Consider the following 20,573-nt stretch of genomic DNA (forward strand, 5'->3'; position numbering starts at 1 on the left):
CCTCTGATCTCTCTGAACTGCCTCCTCAGCTGAGAAGACTGAACACTGGGGCTAGGAGCCAGAAGTTGTAGGCCCACTTCTTCCATCCCAGACCTTAATTCTCTGCATTCCACAACTTCCTAGGAAAGCCTCACACCACTCCTTTTGGCAGGGGTGCTGGAACAATTTGTATAGTGGGGGTCCTGAGAGCCATTGAACAAAATTGTAAACCCTGTATATCACAGAAACCATTTGAAGCCACAGCACCCCCAGCACCCTTAGTTCCAGCACCTATGCCTTTTGGGAGGCAAATACAATTGCCCCTGCTTGAAAGAAGAGTTAACTGAGTCCCAGAGAGGTGACATGACATGCTTAAAGACACACACGGAGTTTGTTGCAGAACTAGACACAGAATCTAGATCTCTGAGTGGGTGTCTCATGTTTTATACTAAACCACCGTGCCCTAGAGAAAAGATACCAGTTCTTTGTACTATGCACAAATATATACATAATTTATGATTGCTCCCACCCCAAACATTATGCTTTTGATCACAGTCCATGCCATTGCAGAGCCAGCCCAGAGGTGTGACTTTGGCACAGTCAGCGTAGCTGAGCTTTTCATGGAAGTACCAGAGACTGAAGTGAAAGCACACTTTGAACAAGTGAATCACCATAGCCTCTGAAATGAAGGAACCCCTTTAGGTTGCCTGGCACCGAACAGACACAACCACCTCACAATCCTACTTACGGAGTTGCTGGGCTGCTGCCCAGATGCTCTCTGTACTTACATCATCAAGAGGTTCTCCCTCCCCAGCACACTGAGCTCATTCGAACTCAGACTTCCACGTGGCAGAGGCCTAGTTCCCAGTGCAACACAGGGCTGGGCCAACTCCCTTTTCATTATAATCCAAGGTCAGTAACCAGCATTTGGTCTTTGACAGGCTGAGAACGGTAAGGCTATTGTGCATTTCCCCCACCCCAAGGAGACTGTGATACAGCCCCTGTTGGGATGTGGGGCCTGTTACTCATTGTAGCACTTACCGTGTTCTGCCGGAGCAATGAGAGTCGGCGGAAAGCAATGCTCTCAGCTGCTTCCAGCTGGTTAATTTCACCCATTTTAATCTTGTATTTTCTCATCTGCTCCTTTATTAGCATTTCCACACACCTGTGTGAGTGAAAGTACAAGAGTTAATTCAGCAGCCTGCTCCCTGGATACCTACACATGGTTTGGGGACAGCCATGGGGGATGGGATGAGTCACCAACATATGGACAGATCTTCAACACACTGCTCATGAATACACCCAGCTTAGGGATGTTAGACACACATGTGGATGGCCCCCTCTCAAACCAAAGTCTCCAGAGGCACTTTCTTTAGAGGGTGGTGCTGTACGAGTGCAGGGTGAAGAGTCTACACAAACAAGCAAGACTGGGCGCAACCAAAAGCAGTGCTACAGATGATACATGTTCTTACTTGGATAATCAGAACCTTTGCACACTGTGTCTCCATGCAACAATGGTAAGTGAACAAGCATCACCCACGCTGCTAGCTATTTCTATTTCTTCTACCTGCTGTCCTCTGCCTGCTCCGGCACAGACACTGGAGGGTATAGAGGGTTCTGCCCTTCTCCACCTTTTCAGCCCCACAGGAAGAGCAAACTGAATCAGAAGTTGGAAAAAGCCACTGCTTTATTATTTTTCAAACACTTCTTTCATTTCTGCTCTGGCTCTTTATTTAAGATAACTGAGGCAGGTCCAAGGCCAGCAACATAGGAAGGGTGGGGATAAGCACAGAGAGCTAGAGAGGCTGCAGTAAAGCAAGCGATGCTAGTGATTAGCACAAAGAGGATACGGGCACAACTGTCAACTTGAGAGAGGCTCAGAGGTAAAGGCTGAAGGGCTCCCAAGTAGGCAAGTGACAGTGTTTAATTTCTATGCCATACCATGTAAGTAATGGCTCCTATCTCAATACAGCTATAGGACAGCTGTTTATACAGGAATGGTGCTACATTTTGGCCCATTATTTTTATTTTACACATACAGATTAATACCACCACGCTGTACATATCCCCCTCCATCCATCCAAGCGCTGCTTGCAAAACAAATAAAGGACCCTTAATTATTAATAGTTACAGTACTACCCTGATGTCCTCATCAAGATTGGGGCCTGTTGTGCCAAAGCCACAGAAATCAGTGCCAGAGCCAGGATCAGAACTTAGAATTTACTGGCTCCTAATTCTGCACTCAGTCCTCCAGCCTGTCCTGCCAACAGGGCTCGAACAAAGTTTACATTGGATAGTTCTAACATGGATCAAACTGCAAGAGGTGGATGAGGTGCACATGACAGCACCAGAGACACGCACCAACTGAAAGGGCAGTTTCACCCCATACAGACTTCTGCAGCAAACCAAGCACCGAGACTTACATGGTTGTCTTTGAGACGTCCTTCATACTGGTTAGTGGGTCTGAATTATCAGGGCAGCGCAGGAGACATGGAGCAAAGACAATGGCCAGAGCATTGGGTGACATACGGTTGACATCTTCTATTAGAGCCACTCTGAAATTCAATGTTTGGAACAAAATGAAAGTTTCTTAGTAAATCTTGCTAGAAAACAAATGATCTGATCAAACTTTGCTAGTGTCTCGGCATGGCAGCTATGGAGGAAGCTCCAGAGGGTTCAATATATGCAAGACGTTATGGAAACTTGTTTTTAAATAAGTGAATTTTACATCTTGTTGCACGAAAGAGAATATGAATCTACACAGACTGAGGTAGCCCAGATGAACCTTGGCCAGCCACTCTGTGTCCCCTCTCGTGAGTCAGTTATCACTCTGTTTTCAGGTTCCTACTTAGGTCCTCTCAGCTGAAAGCAGATCCTTCCACTTCATGCCCCCTTGCCAGCAGTACCCAGCTTATCACTAGAACACTTACAAGCATTTACAGTGCTCATGTTGCCTCTGCCACTCAGCTGTGCTAACATCCTCATAGTATCTGCCATCCAACCACACTAATCCCTGCATTCTAGGCTGTTCAAACCCACCACCACTCAACCAGAACTTACAATGCTCTCAGAGCTAATGCTGCTTGGCTCACCTGACACAATTAGACTGGCTTGCAGGAAAGAGAGAGCCACACGTGCACACAAACTGCCAACCCTAAATTCTCACCCTTGTCATATCAGTCTTTCACACAAAGCAGTAAAATCCCCACTCAGATCCCAAAATGGGTCAGGCCATCAGAAAGCTTCCAAGACAAATTCAAAATTCCACAAGATGAATATACTGATCTCTGGTTTACATGGCTTTTTTAACAGTAATTGGAAAGTGACACCAGAGGGAGAATGGACTCAGTGCAGATAAAACCCAAAGGAAAGGAAAGATCATTACTTGACAAGGTGAAAGATGAGTCGCTCCAGGGTGTTGTGATTGGATTGTGGAAGCTGTTCAAGGACACTGTAAATGGCAACGAGTTGCTCCTGCTTTTCTGGTAGCTCTGCATAAGAAGAGATGAGCACAGCAAGATCTCAAGACACTCAGGAGCTCACAGCAGTTCTAAAGCACCAGTCAATTAACGCCAGAACATTTGAATGCTCTTGGAGGGGTTTAGGGATCTTAAGCTAAAACCATTTCTGAACCTCTCCTGTTGCTTAGTACTTTAGAAGCCTTGGTTGCCACTTCATTTACTCATCCTACTATAGTGAGAGACAACAGCACACACCAGATGGTATTAGTTCCCCACCTTTTCACATGCTTGTAACAGCATGGTAAGGACAGAGTGACAAATGCAAGGAATGTCAGACTCCAGGTCTGTTCACATTTTTTGCACTCAATATACTAACATTTTTCCCCCCACGAGAAAGAGCAGTGTCATTATAGATGCTGCTATTCTGGAATCTTGACATCAGAAAGCCCAAAAATGGATTTTACCCCAGGAATTTCTGTTTCCTAGGGCAAATTTTAGAGTGACTGCTGTAAAGATTACTAGGAAGAGGCCATATAACAGAGTTAGTGCCGGGGCACTAAATCCTTCTCTAAGACAGAGAACAAGTGAAAACATTCCTATTGCTCTACAAATTGTTGACAAAACCCACCTACTGCTCGGAGAAAGTCACTGTACTGTGCAAAAGTCATGAGTGGGTCAGGTAACTCTCGCAGCCATTGCTTCAGGATGCCAGTGATGGTGTGAATGGGATAATTCTCTAGTTTCACTGAATTTGGATCTGAAAAGAGTTACTAGATTTAGCCCATCTGATTCCTTTGATACACACAATCAGCTCCCAAAGAAGGGAGCCTACAAACAATTCAAGCACTAGCGTATCTACTCCCCTGGAGCCCACGTGACTACTCAAAATGTGCCTGCGAGATATGTATTTATGAGCATGAACAGATTAGCAAGCTAATCAGTAATACAGGCTCCATACTACACAAGTTAGTGCAGAGCAGTATTTCTGATAAGAAATAGTCTTACAGATGCTCTCAGAATAGCAGGGCAGCTGAACTGTGTGCTGGGAAGCAGGAAAGGCTGACAGCATTATTCAGACATACCTGTCTGCAGCAACTGTTTCAGCTCCCTCATGCGATTTGCTGACCCTGATTTCCTGTAGATTCCTTCTGTGTAGAGGCCATGCATCTCCACATACTCTAGTAGTTTCTCCATAACAACTGGGACTGAATTCTTATCGCTAATTAAGGAACTCACACACACTCCGAAGTGACGGGAGTCTACACCTTGGTCGTTCTGGAATTGATACAGGTCAAGTGTCATGTGGATTCCTGTTTCCAGGCTACCAAACTCATTTAAGTTAGGACCTCCTGTTACACCTAAATGAAAGCTGAATGTTTTATGCCATGCTTGTTACTAACTTTTGGTCACAAGATGCCCACTGGCGAGAATGGCGTCTGGGCTGTGGCACTGGGCAAGATTTTCAGTTGTTGATACAATCAGGCCATCACTGCCTAACAGCTGGTTTAACACATTACACATGTGTACTCTGAGGGCAGGACTTCTCTTACCTTTTTTCCACAGGGCGATGTGCAGCAGCTCTGAGTTTTGGACATGCATTTCTTGTGGCAAATCAACTTGCAGACTACAGAGGAGAGGGACTGTTACTAACAGATCAAAGCAGATTCAAATGCAAAGTTTCCTCAGTTTCCCATTTGCTATTAGTCTCTATATAGTCCGAATATGCTGCATACTGGAGTTTTCCCCAAAACACAAATTACCCTCTGCATGGGAGATGGAAAAATATTCTTAGCTGTAGGGCTGCTCCAGTTGGGATATGACAATATCACTTCAAGTCATTAGGAAAGCCAGCTGGTCATGAGGTTTTCCTCCCTCATTTCACCTCATCCCGAACTCTTCAGCCACAGAAGAGGGACATGTAGTTTCTTTGAGTGGTGGTGTTGCTGCTGCTTCATGAAGTGCCTGGCAAGAATTGCCAGAATCCTACCTGCCACCTGTGCCAGCCAACTTGCACATGCACCCCCATGGCAACTTGTTCAGGTGCCACCCTACATGCAAGGTATTACCTGCCCTGGCTCCACCACTTGCAAAGCGCTCCCAGCTCAGACCCCCACCAACAAGGCTATGCCTGTGCCCTCCAAACTTGTAAGGATCTGCAATTTTTAAAAACTAAGTGGCAAGAATGAGCCATTTCCACTTACTACTGCAAAGACAGGCCTTCTCCATTGGCCAGATGTAGGACGAGCACTGCTCACATGACTGCCGAATGCTCACTTGGTAGCTCGTGAACACATGGCCATTGTGCTCCTCAATCTGGGTGGGGGAAGGGGAGAAGTTAATGGCTCCCTTTGCTTATTTTCTTTAGAAACAATCTGAGCTATCTCCACCTTACTTTTTCTCCTCTCTTCCACAATTAAAACTGATAGAGGGAAATCTGGCTTCTGGTGTAAGGCTAAACCAGTGGCTCTCAATCTTTCCAGACTACTGTACCCCTTGCAGGATTCCGATTTGTCATGTGTACCCCAAGTTTCACCTCACTTAACAACTTGCTTACAAAATCAGACATAAAAGTACAAAAGTGTCACAGTGCACTATTACTGAAAAATGGCTCACTTTCTCATTTTTACCATATATTATTAAAATAAATCAGTTGGAATATAAATATTGTACATACATTTCAGTGTATCGTATATAGAGCAGTATAAACAACTCATTGTCTGTATGAAATTTTAGTTTGTACTGACTATGCTAGTGCTTTTTATGTAGCCTGTTGTAAAACTAGACAACTATCTAGATGAGTTGATGTACCCCCTAAAAGACCCCTGCGTACCCCTGGTTGAGAACCACTGCTCTCAACCCAAGATAATTGGTGTTGGTCCATTTCAGAATTAAGGCATTTATTAGACAGAGTTACTTTAACCCAGTCACCCATTAGATGCAGTCTGCTACTAACATTGAGCAGTCACTCCTCCCCTTTAAACAATTTCCTCATTAAAAAAAAAAAACAGTCTGTCCTAAAAAGCACCCCAGGTGAGGTGAGATGTATGCATTTAGGAACACACCAGGCTGCACACGACGACAGACCAGTGATTCTTCTAATCCAGAAGCCAATGCTAGAACTTTGATGCAAGTGGTGAAAACCCACACTGACGCCTAATTTTCTGGTTCTGCTTGAACCCAGATAGCAATCAGCTTATGTTTTACAAACAGGCATCTACAGCCCTTAATTTATATCTTCATTACGGTAGTTATATGAAGTGTTTAATCCTTTATGAATTGCACAATGAGATTTGGCTCAGCAACACCCCACCACTGCAAGTTCCACAGTGCAATTACATGCGGTTTTAAAATTGTGGCCTTTCAGTTTCATTAAGTGCTCCCTGCTTGCTTAATGGGACAGGAACAAACAGAACCCTGATAGCTCTCCCAGCATCACCAGTTGTTTTATATCCCTCTAGCCTATCTCCTAGGACACCTTTACTTTCCAGAAGAAATAGCCCTGCTCTTTCAAGAATACTCCCAAATGCTTAATCATTCTTGATGCTCTTCCTTGGACCTTTCATATTTCTTCTACATAATTTCTGAGAGGAGGGGACCAAATCTATGAGGCAAGGAATCGCCATTATTTTTGGTGTGATATTTTTCTCTACCCTTTAATGCAGCTGCTATCTTATTCCCTTTTCTGGTGGCTCATGTGCACACTACAAATATTTTCATGGAGCCATCCACAACAATGCCTTGATCTTTTCCCTGAGAGATTACTTGACATTCAGACCCCAACAGCAATTATTGGAGTTTCAATGGTTCCTTTCAGCATGCATTACTGCACTTGTCTATGGTGAATTACATCTGTTAGATAGTGTGCTAGGGCTGGTGATTATCTAACATTTTAAGTGACTCTGGAAGTACCCAGCACATATCTGGGAATGGTTCTGCACACTTTGCTGCATTGTGGAAAATGACAGCTATAAAGCTTTGTGATGAAAAGATTATGTTAGTTTGGTCTGAAAACCAAGAAGCCACATAGGTATAAGCAGTTTTTTGCAGGAGGAGGATCCTGTGGCACCTAGTACTGTGTGACCTCAACCATGGCGGGGGACTTCGTGCGTGACCACAATTAAAAAAAAATAATACTCACTGCACGCTCTTGTTTTCGTTTCTTCTTCTGGGTTTTGCTTTGCTGCAGTGAGATACACAAAGGTATATTAATCTGTGAAATCCAAAGATTTCCTCTCCCTCACAACTTTACAGCCCCCATTCCACCTCCAGCTTCATCTGAGGCTCTACATTGCAGCCTCTACCTGCTAGCATAACATAGCTGGATAAGGTTCCTCTCAGAGTTCAAACCATCTCCTGAATCTGCTGGAGGGGGGTTGCTGTCTGGGGATAAAGCGTTGGAATTGATGAACCCTACCAAGAATTTTGGAGGTTTTAAAATATTTTTCCCAACTTGATCTTAGTATTTTCAGTATCTTGAAAAATGCATAATAATGAGAAATACCTTCAAATAAATTGGCCAAAGTCTGTGAAAATCTAGTACCAGGTGCTGGATTCAGAATTAATAAATAGAAAAAAAGTTTCCGAAAAGAACACCAAGGTGGGAAAATGTTCTGAAGTAACATGGACTACGTCAATGACATTGGGAAAAATGTGGTTCTAATTCTTTAAACACTTTTAAAGCAACTTTTTCAACCACCACGACTAGTGGAAAGGAAGTACTATACCTTGTGCTGCTCTGACACTTCTTTTTTTGCGTATCCTCGGGAAAACTCATCGAGAAGGGATTGGAAGAGATTTAAAACCAGATTGACGTCTTTCTGTTCCCTCTCTTTTGCAAGATTTATAACTAGAAGCTGATAGTTTTCTATCAGATCTTTATAGCCGACATGGATTTGCCCGTTCTAGTGGAAGTAAAGGCATGATTCAAATTGAACAATCAGTGCAATAAAGTGCATCATTCTTTTTTTTAGCCATTAATTTAATGTTGAAACACTGATGGATAATTTTTAATGGTCACCCACTGGGTAACTAATGCAGCAACATGGACGAGCTGATGACAATAACGTCCTGCCATCTTTGCTGCAGCACTGTAACAAGTGGTCAGAGAGGTGATGAGAAAGGGAAAGAAAGAAATGCATCTATTTGTATGAGTAAGTTTGCAGGATCTGACATTTGTACCCTAATTTTATCACTGAAATAAAACAGTACTGAAATATTTAATCAGTGTTCGAAATTCCTACTTGGATGCTGAAAGACTCAGGATAATACAAACAAGTAAAGCTAGAGCATTCATTTTAAATGTTTAACTTCAGCTCTTTGCAAAATCCGTGTGATATTCACATCACTTTTAGGGCTAACAAGGTATATTACTTACAGGAACAGAGTACATTGTTTTGATATTTCCTCTAAACTTTTCTGTGGCTTCAAAAAATAAACATTCAGTAGCAGACTTCTGGGAGTTCAAGTCATTTATCTGAAAGGCAAGGGTATTTGTCACAATCATATTTAAGGAGAGAACATCCAGTCTGTACTATGTTTAAGCTAACCGTTTTGGATCAGACATGTCTGAAGCTTCTAATTACCCAAAATGGGATTTCCTGATGCATCTTGATAATACTAAGAGGTTCTGTCACACATGGAAAGATAATACTTGTCTATGCCTCCTTCTGCAATGACTGTGCTCTTCTTATCCATACATTCTTGTTAATATCACCTTGCTGCCTGCATTCAAGTATGAAGGCGACTTGCCAAGGGAGGTAAACACCATATGCATTAGAAACACCTGGACTGAGAAAAAATCCAGCAGGATCTAGTTTGTGTCAAGTTATTAAATCACTTCCCTCCTCCCCTTAAATCATCACTGAAGCCGATGCCTGGGAGAATAATCTTTCGAATCCCACGCTGGTGAACTGGGCACCTCCAGGTTGTTAGGAGTGGCAACAACATTCGTTCAAAGCAATCTGACATTTCTACTCAGCACTTGCACTTTTGCACAAAAATCACACTAGCAGCAATTTCATATTTACATTTTGAGAAAACCAGAAAGACACAGCACTTTATTCAGTGGCAATTCATGATGAGCAATAGTACTTTGAATGATATAGCTAAAGACCCAGTTCCATGGCCATGGAACTCCTGCTCATGGAATTCCTGGTCAAAGGACATCCCCACATACAGCAGCTACAGAACAGGGCTGAAAGAAATGTCCCAAGGCCGTTCATATAACAGTTCTAAGCAGACCTTCCTTGGAAGTCTGGGCATAAAGACATCTCAAAAGGTGAGAAAATATACAACGTAAAATATAAATCATGAAAAGCTTCCACTCCAATTTATATTAGTTCACAAGAAGTAAAAATGGAGTGAGAAGAACCATAATCAGATAACTGGTCCTACAACACTGATCTGCATTCCATTCATCTCACCTTGTTTAGAAGGAACTCATCAAGATATTTCAGCTCATTGGCATTTGTGATCTCACGGAACACAGATGGTGGCCACTTCTCAGACACTGCTGAAACCTTGCTGATTTTAATATTACGGTTCCTTTTCCCTTTGCTAGTTTCTTTCACAGGTCGCTCTCCTGCCTGGGGGCGACGTGGCTGTCCAGAAGGAGCTGGGGAAAAGAATCAGTATATATTCTAGAGAAGATAGTATTCTGCAGCTTTACTTCGCTCAGCTCCCTTGCACTGCACAATGGAAAGCATGGCACCAACAATATGGGAAGGGTCACGATTGTATTTTATAATCATCGCAGCTGCTTTTAAACAATTCATTTCATAGTGATGTCCAGTTAACACAAGGCCAAGTCAAATACATATCACCAGAAATATTTAAAGTAAACAAAAGAAATCTACAATTATCTTATTCTCTGCACAAACTTTTAGGATAATGCAGTTTCTGGAGAAGTTTCTTTGGATTCCAAGACAAGACTTGGACAAGACTCCAGCCTTGCAGTTTTCCCTTTGCGATCAAGTCTGGGCATTCATACTGTTAAAACTACAAAGAAACCACGGTTAAACACAAGGAAGCCAGAAATTCAGAACACTATTCTGAACATGTCCAATTGCATCTAGCTGGAGTGGATATGTCTGCATGGAATATATTAATGCAATATCCACCAAGAGTAAGTTTGAGATGCATACAGCTTCAGATTTTAAAATGTATAAATTTAGTTCACCTTTCTAAACAAAAACTCTTGCACTTAAGACATGCCAACCACATTTAAGAATTACTGTTTCCATATCTATAATTTTGGTGACAAAGTCTGGCCAAATATAGCATTAAGACTAAGGCCTTGTCTACACTATAGGGGAAAGTCTGTCTAAGCTATGCAATTTGAGTTACGTGAATAGTATAACTCAAGTAGATGTAGCTTAGGCCTACTTACCGCAGGGTCCACACTGTGCTGTGTCGGTGGGAAATGCTCTCCCATCGACTCCCCTTACTCTTCTCGTTCCCATGGAGTACAGGAGTCAACAGGAGAGCAATCTGCAGTCGATTTAGCGGGTCTTCACTAGACCCACTAAACCGATCGCCGCACATCAATTCCCCGGTAAGTGTAGACAAGCCCTAAGACTACACAAGAGAAGAAGCCGCGAGGACAAACTAAGTCTGAAACTCTGCGTAGATTACTTCCCTTTTCCATAGGAACATACAGCTTATTTAGTAAAATTAGAAGGCTTATTGAGAAACATTGCCTCAATGGGAAGCAGAACAGAATCTAAAGTTTTACTTTAGTCACATATGATTTGATTATTCTGAAAAATGAAGGTAACTTTGATCACAGAACATTTCTAATGCTTGCAGAATCTTAATTTCACTGAACACGAGGGTAAGCTGCCATCCATAGGCACCACTGGGAATTTGAAAAGGACAATTTTTGAGATGTTCACTGTGGCTCTAATGCTGTGAAGGTTCTGCAATCAACCCATTTTTTTTATTTCTACTCCTTGCACATTCTTGGCTGAAACAGAGCAGAGGAAACTCACCTTCTGATAATTTTTGTGACTCCACTGCTTCTGACATCAGAATACACGATAGAAGAGGGAGATTCTCTCCTTCCTCCATTACATCAGGACTCTCCTTAATGTATTTCTTGTCTGGTTTCTTTCCCAGCAGCTTGCGCAGAGGACTTTTAAATGTGGATCTGAAAGTAAAAGCAGGTTGCATGTTTCTTTTATATGTTTGTAACGGAAGCTTGTTTTATACAGACACAGACAGGCTTTAAGAGAAAGGGTGTGTTTAACTGTATAATTAACAGCCATGATAGAGAGAAGTAAATCTTCAAAGCATAAGTTCCAAGCACTAGCAAGGTAAAGCCTGAGACAAGGGGAAGGGAAGGGAACGGAAGGAGGGAGTGTCTACCTGGATTATATTTACTACATATACTAATTCACAACTTTCCAGAATGCAGAGAGAGAGGGCATGACACATTATCTGAAATGGTCAGTCAGTCAATAAATTAATTATAGATGTATATAATAGAGTATTTTCCCAAAAATCTATTGGTAGAACCAAAGCTCCAGGGATAACGGATGCACAAAAAATGCAATACATGTCTATCATTGGTACTAACACGTTTTTGCTGATTGGCTGAGAAAAATATTGCTTGTTTTTCCCTACCTTGTCCCACAGCACTATAATCATACACAGAGACATGTGCAATACTTGGGCATAACAGGGCATGCTATAGAAAGGGCATGTTCTTTGGTTCGCTTGGTTGAAGTCAATCCCATAGACACACACAGAACACGTACTTGGCATCCATCGGCTGGTTAGGTGGCTGAACTGAGACAGCTGAATCCAAGGGCGATAACTGTTCACTGGACTTCCTTTGCACAGTCTGTTTCTTGTTGCTCTTCTCCTCCGCCATTGTTTCCAGAGATGGCTACAGAATATTAAAGAAATAGAACGATCTTTAAAATCCAGTCCATGAAGGAAGTGCTAGTTCACGTATTTAAGTTTTATCTTTTAAGAAATCTACCAAGTTTTGTTTTTGTACAACAATCGAAAGAATCCACTTCACTCAATTTGTAGATTCCCTCATGTGGCAAGATAATGCCCTATTATATATAATGCCTCATCTGGGACTCCATTTGTGAAAGCATATAAAATTCAATGGACAAATTGCTGTGTAATAGCTGGCACATTAAACTTTTCATATTACATGGAAATTAAGCCAAAGGTTGACTTAACAGGAACTTGCATTTACAGTACACACTGCATTTCAAATATACACAAGGTCCTATGCGTCACACTCCTAATAAGGCAAGTAAGGAAAAAAGAAAATACACTTCTGAAGAGTGTGAATACCTGAATCCTGGTGACAGACTGAGCAAGGTTAGCGATATCATCCAGCGAAGAAATAGTCCCCTTCTTTCTATAAGATTAGAAGAGTATTACTCTGCATCGAAAAACCAGATTTTATATTTTAAGAATCAAAGTTCATATTGTCAGATAGTTCAGGACAAAATCTTACTTCCCATAAAAGAGTTATAACCTACTGAGAAGTATCCTTCAGATTTAAGCATTTTAAAAAAATCCCACCTGTTGATTTTAACCTGTGTAGGAGAATCTTAATTGACACATATTATTGTAATCCACCACTCTTCCAATATATTTACATTTAAAAGTCAAAGATTCTTTACTTTAAATTTTGTCTACCATAAGCATGGAGCCAATGCTGGGGATCTGAAGAGATTGGCCATTTTGGAGCAACATTTTATCCAGTGATGTAGGAAAGAAAGTTCTTTGAGAGATGCAGACAATCAGCAAGTACTAATGTACTCACTAAGGCCTCAGTCCTCAAACTGGATCCACACAGCAGCACTGGATCCTTTAGAAAACCCCATTAGCTTCAAGGAAGCTCAGCAAGAGTACAAGGTTTTATCCACATGGATCTAACTGCAGGATTAGGGCCTCAGAACCCAGGAATTTTAAAGCACAGACAGAATTTCTTTACCCCACACTGGGGCCAGGTGAACAGGCTGCCACAATACTTCCTCCCCTCCCAGCCTTTATTTTAAATATTTTTGATAATGGATTTCTCTAAAGCCAGCTGCTACTGACCACAGAATCGTCAAAGCAATTGGGAAAGCTGTTCTTACGCTAGTAGGGTCTGAGGGGATTGGCCAGTTCGGTTTCTTTCATCCAAAGACTGGCTGAGTACATCATTCTGACCAGCCTCTGACTGCCTCTTTCCTTTCCATTTCTCCCGCTTGTCCCTCAGTTCTCCCGGGTCATGCAGATACCTCTGAATTTGGAAAGAGGGGGGGCTGTCCAGATCTTTGTCCACCTTCAAGATTCGGTGTTTATTTTTATTTCCATAATTCTCATCTGCAGTTTGAAAGCTTCTGGTGGGAGCAAGATTCTTTTTAACGTTCAGTGAGAGATCCGACGGCCTTTCAGGACAGGTGAAGCTTTGGCTGCCTTTTACTTGATTCTTTTGGTTCTCTTGAATTTTCACTTTATCAATATCCTTATCTAGTATTTCCTGTTTTGAGTCATTGGATTGCTTGGGAAAGGAGACCTCACTGTCCAGTATTTCACCTAGGACCTGTGTGTCTGAAGGGGTTTTGTTTTCTTCCACTGAGATTCTCTCTTCCTCTGTACCTTTTGGAAGGACTGTGTCTTCTGCCGTGAATTTGTTTGGCTCTTGGACAGTTTCTGGAGTCTCCTTTTCAGAGGTTTTTTCTTCATGACATACTAAAGACTGCTCCTCTAAGGGGAACAGGACGTGCTTATTCTGTAATTTATTATGTTCCAGACCCCTTTGCCGGCGAGATTCCCGTTTCTCCCGACTGCTTGTGAGCTTCTCATGGACATCTGTCATGCTCTTCTGAGAAGGAATGGTCTTTTCAGTAGCTTGGCTCAGTTTTTCATCTCGATCATTCTGAGCTCCATCTACTCCTGCTGCCATCTGTTCAACACCTTGATCCGGCTGCATTTCAGGTTTTACATCCAACTGCTCCAATGCCAGTTCATTACCATCTTCTGGGCTTACACTAGCCTCTCCCTCTTGAGCTTGTTGCATTTCCTGTTGCTTTTCCACAATCATTTGTTGAAATCTAGGTTAAAACACATTAAAGACAGCATGTGTAAAGGCTTAACCCAGAAGTGGGCAAGAAGCATGGGTGTGGGTTAAATATGGCTCACAGAGTACAACCAGTGGGTATCTTCAATTTTGAAGTCTCAGCATGGCTGCTTGGAGCTTTGTAGTCTCTGCAAGCTTCAGCTCTATAGTATGATTAGGACATCTACAACCTGCTCCACACCGGTGCAACCCTTGCACATTGGGCAAGCTGCCATTGTAGCCTGCTTGGGCACTCTGGCTTAACCCAAAAACTCAGTGCCTGGGCTGTCACTTCCCAGTTTAAATCTGGCCACATGCAGCTTTTACTCTTCTTTCTTAAGGGACGATACCTTAAGATATCATAAGGTCACATGATCAGATTAGCTCTACCAATACCTGGTGACAATGCACCATAATGAAGAATTCATTCCTGCAACCATAGCAAGCTAGCTCTGAAACAGCCTGAGCGGTATCTGAATTTAGGCCTGGCTGAACCAGATCACTCCTTTTCCTTTACCTCTTGCGCTGTAGGTGTCCCCTGACAAGAGCCTGCAAAAGGGAGATTCTCTTCCTCTGCTGATGGTAGGATTCTCTCTCCCTGTATCCTCGCCATACCGACTGAATGTAAATGGCAGCGTTAGTCCTCTCCAATGCCCTCCTAATACGGTATGAACGCCAACAAGTCTAGAAGCAAGATTTCATTGGTCAGAGGCAACCACAGAAATGTTTTTGGCAGAGATTTGCAGCTCACACTAAAATCAAGTTACACATACCTGCAGAGTAATGGTTGCCTGCCGCATTCTGAGAAAGTGTCTCCTCTCCAAAACCATCCGGAGCCAGCTCTGAAGGAGAACTATCTTCCTGATCACTTCTTTATGTAGTGTGTCCTGTAGCATCTGTCGTTCAGCCTCCTTCATAAACACCTAGTCAGTAAAAAAGGTCACATGAGCATTAATCACTACCAGACTGTTCCACCTCTTAGAAGGATATATTCCAGGGATACTATACTTGGGTATGCATATACTTTGCTTTCAAGTTATAAGAGTATTGCATTTCATTTTTCAAACAGCTATGGCTGCCTCCTGCCACATAACATCTGTTCATTATATCTGATACATTAATAAGTTTTTCCATCCCATTTCCTAGTTTTCTGGGTATTAAACATAAATGGAGGATAGATAGCCACAATTCTGTCCCACACAGGGCTGGGAATATGGTTCACTTGTAAAGCCCAACATCATGAATTCTTCCTCCCAAAAATCTATTTTAAATTCTGTTTTACTAACTAAACCCTCATGTTCAGATTCCACCACACACTACTCTGAAGGCAGCACAAATCTCTTTCTAAATGGAAACACTGATCTTTGTGATAAAAGCCAGTGGTGCTCATGGTCCACAGAGCCAATGTTCTTAAAGTATAAAGGCTGTCGCTGCAGGGTACAGCCCTGCACCAAGTCCAGGATGCTGCCGTTAGCTGTCTTAATAAGGGATTGGAGGAGCTACAAGCAATTGAGATATCCTGGAGAAGACAGAGTCAAATTTTTAAAACAGTTCATTTTTCTGTGGATAGGAGAAGAAAGAAATTCAAATATATGTTGGGATTTCCCAGCAAAACGTGCAGACTCAGCACATTAGTGTTTCTTACAGGGGCTGAAGTGGAGGACACATTTTACAGACCTTGGTCTTTCCTATTTGGTAGTTGTTTTTGTCCAGTTTCAGTTTATTCAGATGAGCTGAGATCTCTTCCTTCGAGGCTTTAGCATTTTGGGGTAGTAACACTTGAAACTGGTCTTTGAAATCCTGAGTCGGTAACAAACAGAGACAGTGAGAAACCAGATTTCAGAGTAGCAGCCGTGTTAGTCTGTATTCGCAAAAGAAAAGGAGGACTTGTGGCACCTTAGAGACTAACCAATTTATTTGAGCATGAGCTTTCGTGAGCTATAGCTATAACACAAGTACTCCTTTTCTTTTGAGAGACCAGAGTTAGCAGACAATTCAGGAGTCTGGAGTTCTAACTAGCTCTAGCTTCCAAATCATTGCAGCCCAAATAACTTAGCTTAATTTCAGGAAGTACTAATATTACTAATATCAATATTCCAAAGTTGCACTAATATTTTTTAACCTGTAAAATGCTGGCTCCTTCCAGTTTCACATCCAAGTTAATGCTTAGTATATGGAGGTGTGTGTATATTTGCCATATGCAGAGGCTATAAGTATATTACTTTATAATGGGATAGGCCTATTGACATATACATAGCTGAGACATTAAGATTCTCTACATGCAATAACTAGAACAGCACAGATAAACCTCAGAGCAGTTCAGATTGTGCCTTGTCAGCATATACAGGACCTGTCTAAGTTAATGACACATGCTTTTAGATAGCATTTCACTGAGGTTTCAGAGCTAGATTAAGCAGATACTTCCTAGCACAGAAACTGAAACTGAGTCCAAGTGGTCATAGCAGCATATATTATAGAGACACAGCTGAAGACACCTGTGCGTCTCATAAGTGGTGTGTTTTTTTTTTTTTAATAGAAGCAGATGCTTCCCAAATCATACTGGTTTGATCCCACCGCACCCCAAGTACCTGGAACGTATATTTGGCACTGTAACCAGATCTTCGGATTCGCACAGTCTCCAACATGCCAGTGTATCTCAACTGCTGCAACACTAATCCCTCATCAAAGAATAGCTCCCTCTGAAAGAGACACAGGGCAACAGAGACCTAAACACAGGACACAATTTACACCATCTCCTCTAAGACAAGATCTCTTACTGAGAATTTACACTGATTTTCTGTCAGTGACACCTTTCTCCTACTCACCTAAAGCCAGCTACCCCAAAATATTTACATTTCTTCCCTTCAGATCCACACAGCTGGAGACAGTATTTTTATGGCAGGAGTCAAAAAATGGCACTGTTACATACAATCTTTAAAGTTCTTTTTAGCATGTGAGCAGTGTAGAATTCTTAAAGAAATGCTACAGTAGAACCTCAGAGTTATGAACACCTCAGGAAGAGATGTTGCTGGTAACTGAAATGTTGGTAACTCTGAACAAAACGTTATGGTTGTTCTTTCAAAAGTTTGCAACTGAACATTGACTTAATACTGCTTTGAAACTTTACTATGCAGATGAAAAATGCTGCTTTTAACCATCTTAATTAAAATGAAACAAGCATAGAAAAAAAAAGGAGGACTTGTGGCACCTTAGAGACTAACAAATTTATTTGCGCATAAGCTTTCATCAGCTACAGCTCACTTCCACTGAATGCATCCAATGAAGTGAGCTGTAGCTCACGAAAGCTTATGTTCAAATAAATTTGTTAGTCTCTAAGGTGCCACAAGTCCTCCTTTTCTTTTTGCAAATACAGACTAACACGGCTGCTACTCTGAAACCTGTCATTAAGCATAGAAAGTTTCCTTACTTTGTCATTTTTTTTAAACTTTCCCTTTATTTTTTAGTAGTTTACATTGAATACAGAGTACTGTACTGTATTTCCTTTTTTTTGGGCCTGTGCTGCTGCCCCATTGTGTGCTTCCAGTTCCAAATGAGGTGAGTGGTTGACTGGTCAGTTTGTAACTCTGGTGTTCATAACTCAGAGGTTCTATTGTATACTGTTAATTTTGTGATGTAGGTTCTTTGAGGAAGCTTGGAGAAGTTTGCTCTCTGCCTTTATTTCTCTAACTAGAGTTCTTGGGACAGAACTGCTTCCTGGAAATTGGACATTGGTGTTTGGACTAAGATTTCAGAATAAGCATATTACCTACATGCAGTTTATGACCTCCTCTCTTTGAGGACTGGTGTCTACAGTGTAAATGAACAAGCTGCAATAAGAAAGTACCCAGACTCCACATTGGTTTCCCTTTGGAGGAGGAGAAATCAGCAACCAGCAAGACCCTAGCATCTGCTACCACTTGACAGAAGAGCAACAGCACTTTACATGGCATAGCAGAAAAAATAACCAGAGTAACCAAATAATATAAAGAATTGTGTTTGTTATTATTCATCTTTGCATTCTTCTTGGTACTTCTGGTAGAACTAACAACGGAGCAACTAGCGCCAAAATGGTCATTCCTGAGGTGCAGACATCTATCCACAAAGAACTGTACTGAGACCCACTAATTCATTCCACACATGCCACCAAACAGCTCTCTTATGGTAACTGCATCCTGTAACTCCAAACCTGAGTAGAGCTAGAACTAGCTGCCAGTCCCTTGAACCTGCCAGAACCATAATCCCCAAGGCTTGCTGTGATGACACAAGTTTTATAAGAGGGCTGCTGTGGCTATTTTGACAAAAGCCATTTGAGGAGGACATCAGTCATTGAACCCCTCCCCACAACACACAGGAGTCTCTTGCTTTCATTACATTCTCTTCAAAAACTGAAGAAAGGGCTAAGAATTATTTCATGCACTACTATATTTTTATCAAGTATCAGAGAAAACACAATTTGCCTTTACACATGCTAGTTGCAGGCTGCCTTAAAGCAAAGTCAAATCTAAAATGTTGACAATGTACATTGATGGGGATGCCCTTTCTGTACATCCACTAATCAGACCAACTTAGCTCTGGGAGGCAGAATGACCTACCTTCTCAGCATTGGAGCGGATGCAGCGGATGAAAAATGGCTCCGCTTTCCCCAGGGTCTCCAGTAATTTATTGAGGGAGTTCTGGAATGAGACATTCAATACACTCATTCTTCAAATATCACTATTTTGAGTTGCCTTTAGCAATAGCTTTGAATGTTCTTCAGTCATGTTGTTCAAATGGACAAAAACACCCTACACACACTGTGCTCTCACTCTCCATCAAACGCACAAAGGGGTGCACACCCTGATCATACCTGGCACTGACCACGGGGCTGCCCAGAGATTGGTGTTCATAGGATAAAGCCAGATCTAGGAACTTCATACCACCTGGTGCGATGCTGTCAAATGTGGTCACTCTGGTTGACACAACGGTCCTTAGTACACTGTGTGTGTTTGATGATGATGATGATATTTTGGCAATAGCAGACCTTTCTCCTGTGAGTACAAGGCCTCTCTAGTCTTATGGCTAATCAAACAACAATTGATCTGATAGGGGGCCTTAGGTGCCACCATTTCATCTCTTTTGTGTTAGTTTTTTCCTTTCTCTGCCAGAAACATCAAGACACCTTCACCTCTAATCCTTGGAGATACTCCAAACAATGGCAACAACTAACTGTGTAGCTTATGACTGACCTAGTGCAGCCTACCCCATGGGTGCTGACTGCCAGAAGGTCCTATTTTTTTGGTGACACAGGGCAGACCACAAGTGTCAGAAGATTGCATAAGAGCTAGGAGAATGAGCTGATCATCTATATCAGGGGTTCTCAAGCTTTTGTACTGGTGACCCCTTTCACACAGCAAGCCTCTGAGTGCGACCCCCCCCCCACACTTATACATTAAAAACACTTTTTAATATATTTAACACCATTATAAATGCTAGAGACAAAGCAGGGTTTGGGGTGGAGGCTGACAGCTCGTGACCCCCCATGTAATAACCTTGTGACCCCCTGAGGGGTCACTACCCCCAGATCTATATAGAGAATGTGCAAACAGGTTTAGGAAATAAACCAGAAGTCAGATCTGTTCAGGGATAGGTCCTCAGTGGTGTGCACTCACTGCATGCTCCATGGCATAGCAGTGGTTTCTGATCCTCTATGAAGGCTGAAATATCGATCTCTCTCCAGTTCACTCATTTACCTGAAACTGTGCACTTATGCTAGGTGGTTTCTTCTTTTTGTGCAAGTGTAAGAGGGATTTTGTAGTCCGATCATGCAGAGTCATGCTCACTATAAGCTTCAAAGACTTGGAGTCCAGCAAGTTCTAGAACAAAGAGATTTGCCGTTTTCACTCAGTCAATATACATCTATATAAACTGTGATCACACTTGTAATACGGAAAATGGTTGAAGCCCTCAGTGAATCTCATGATTTTTATTTTAAACCTAAATCATTCTCTTCCAAATACCAAAACCATTTCTTCCTCAAGGACAGGAAAACACACAGCCTCCCCCCAATACTTCTGCCCCTTGTG

General features: G+C 42.1%; 1 protein-coding gene across 6 annotated transcripts in view; it reads right to left on the reverse strand.

Moving 5' to 3' along the window:
- MYO9B (myosin IXB) overlaps positions 1-20,573 on the reverse strand; it is a 78,198-nt gene that overhangs the window by 4,985 nt on the left and 52,640 nt on the right. For 5 of the 6 annotated variants that reach the window (XM_084614474.1, XM_084614473.1, XM_084614471.1 and 2 more), the window contains 21 exons: positions 20,241-20,363; positions 19,104-19,184; positions 17,100-17,210; positions 16,189-16,311; positions 15,285-15,434; positions 15,029-15,195; positions 13,547-14,506; positions 12,753-12,819; positions 12,197-12,327; positions 11,429-11,586; positions 9,863-10,053; positions 8,815-8,913; positions 8,165-8,341; positions 7,579-7,620; positions 5,642-5,753; positions 4,991-5,064; positions 4,523-4,715; positions 4,069-4,197; positions 3,365-3,470; positions 2,403-2,534; positions 1,021-1,144 (listed from right to left, as the gene is read on the reverse strand). In XM_084614474.1, coding sequence (XP_084470600.1) covers positions 1,021-1,144; positions 2,403-2,534; positions 3,365-3,470; positions 4,069-4,197; positions 4,523-4,715; positions 4,991-5,064; positions 5,642-5,753; positions 7,579-7,620; positions 8,165-8,341; positions 8,815-8,913; positions 9,863-10,053; positions 11,429-11,586; positions 12,197-12,327; positions 12,753-12,819; positions 13,547-14,506; positions 15,029-15,195; positions 15,285-15,434; positions 16,189-16,311; positions 17,100-17,210; positions 19,104-19,184; positions 20,241-20,363 — 3,450 coding nt within the window. The remainder of the gene's footprint in view (positions 1-1,020; positions 1,145-2,402; positions 2,535-3,364; positions 3,471-4,068; positions 4,198-4,522; positions 4,716-4,990; positions 5,065-5,641; positions 5,754-7,578; positions 7,621-8,164; positions 8,342-8,814; positions 8,914-9,862; positions 10,054-11,428; positions 11,587-12,196; positions 12,328-12,752; positions 12,820-13,546; positions 14,507-15,028; positions 15,196-15,284; positions 15,435-16,188; positions 16,312-17,099; positions 17,211-19,103; positions 19,185-20,240; positions 20,364-20,573) is intronic. The other variant, XM_084614475.1, reaches the window with a different exon arrangement.

The sequence above is a fragment of the Lepidochelys olivacea genome (assembly GCF_965140295.1).
Source record: "Lepidochelys olivacea isolate rLepOli2 genome assembly, chromosome: 25".
Classification (NCBI taxonomy): domain Eukaryota; kingdom Metazoa; phylum Chordata; order Testudines; family Cheloniidae; genus Lepidochelys; species Lepidochelys olivacea.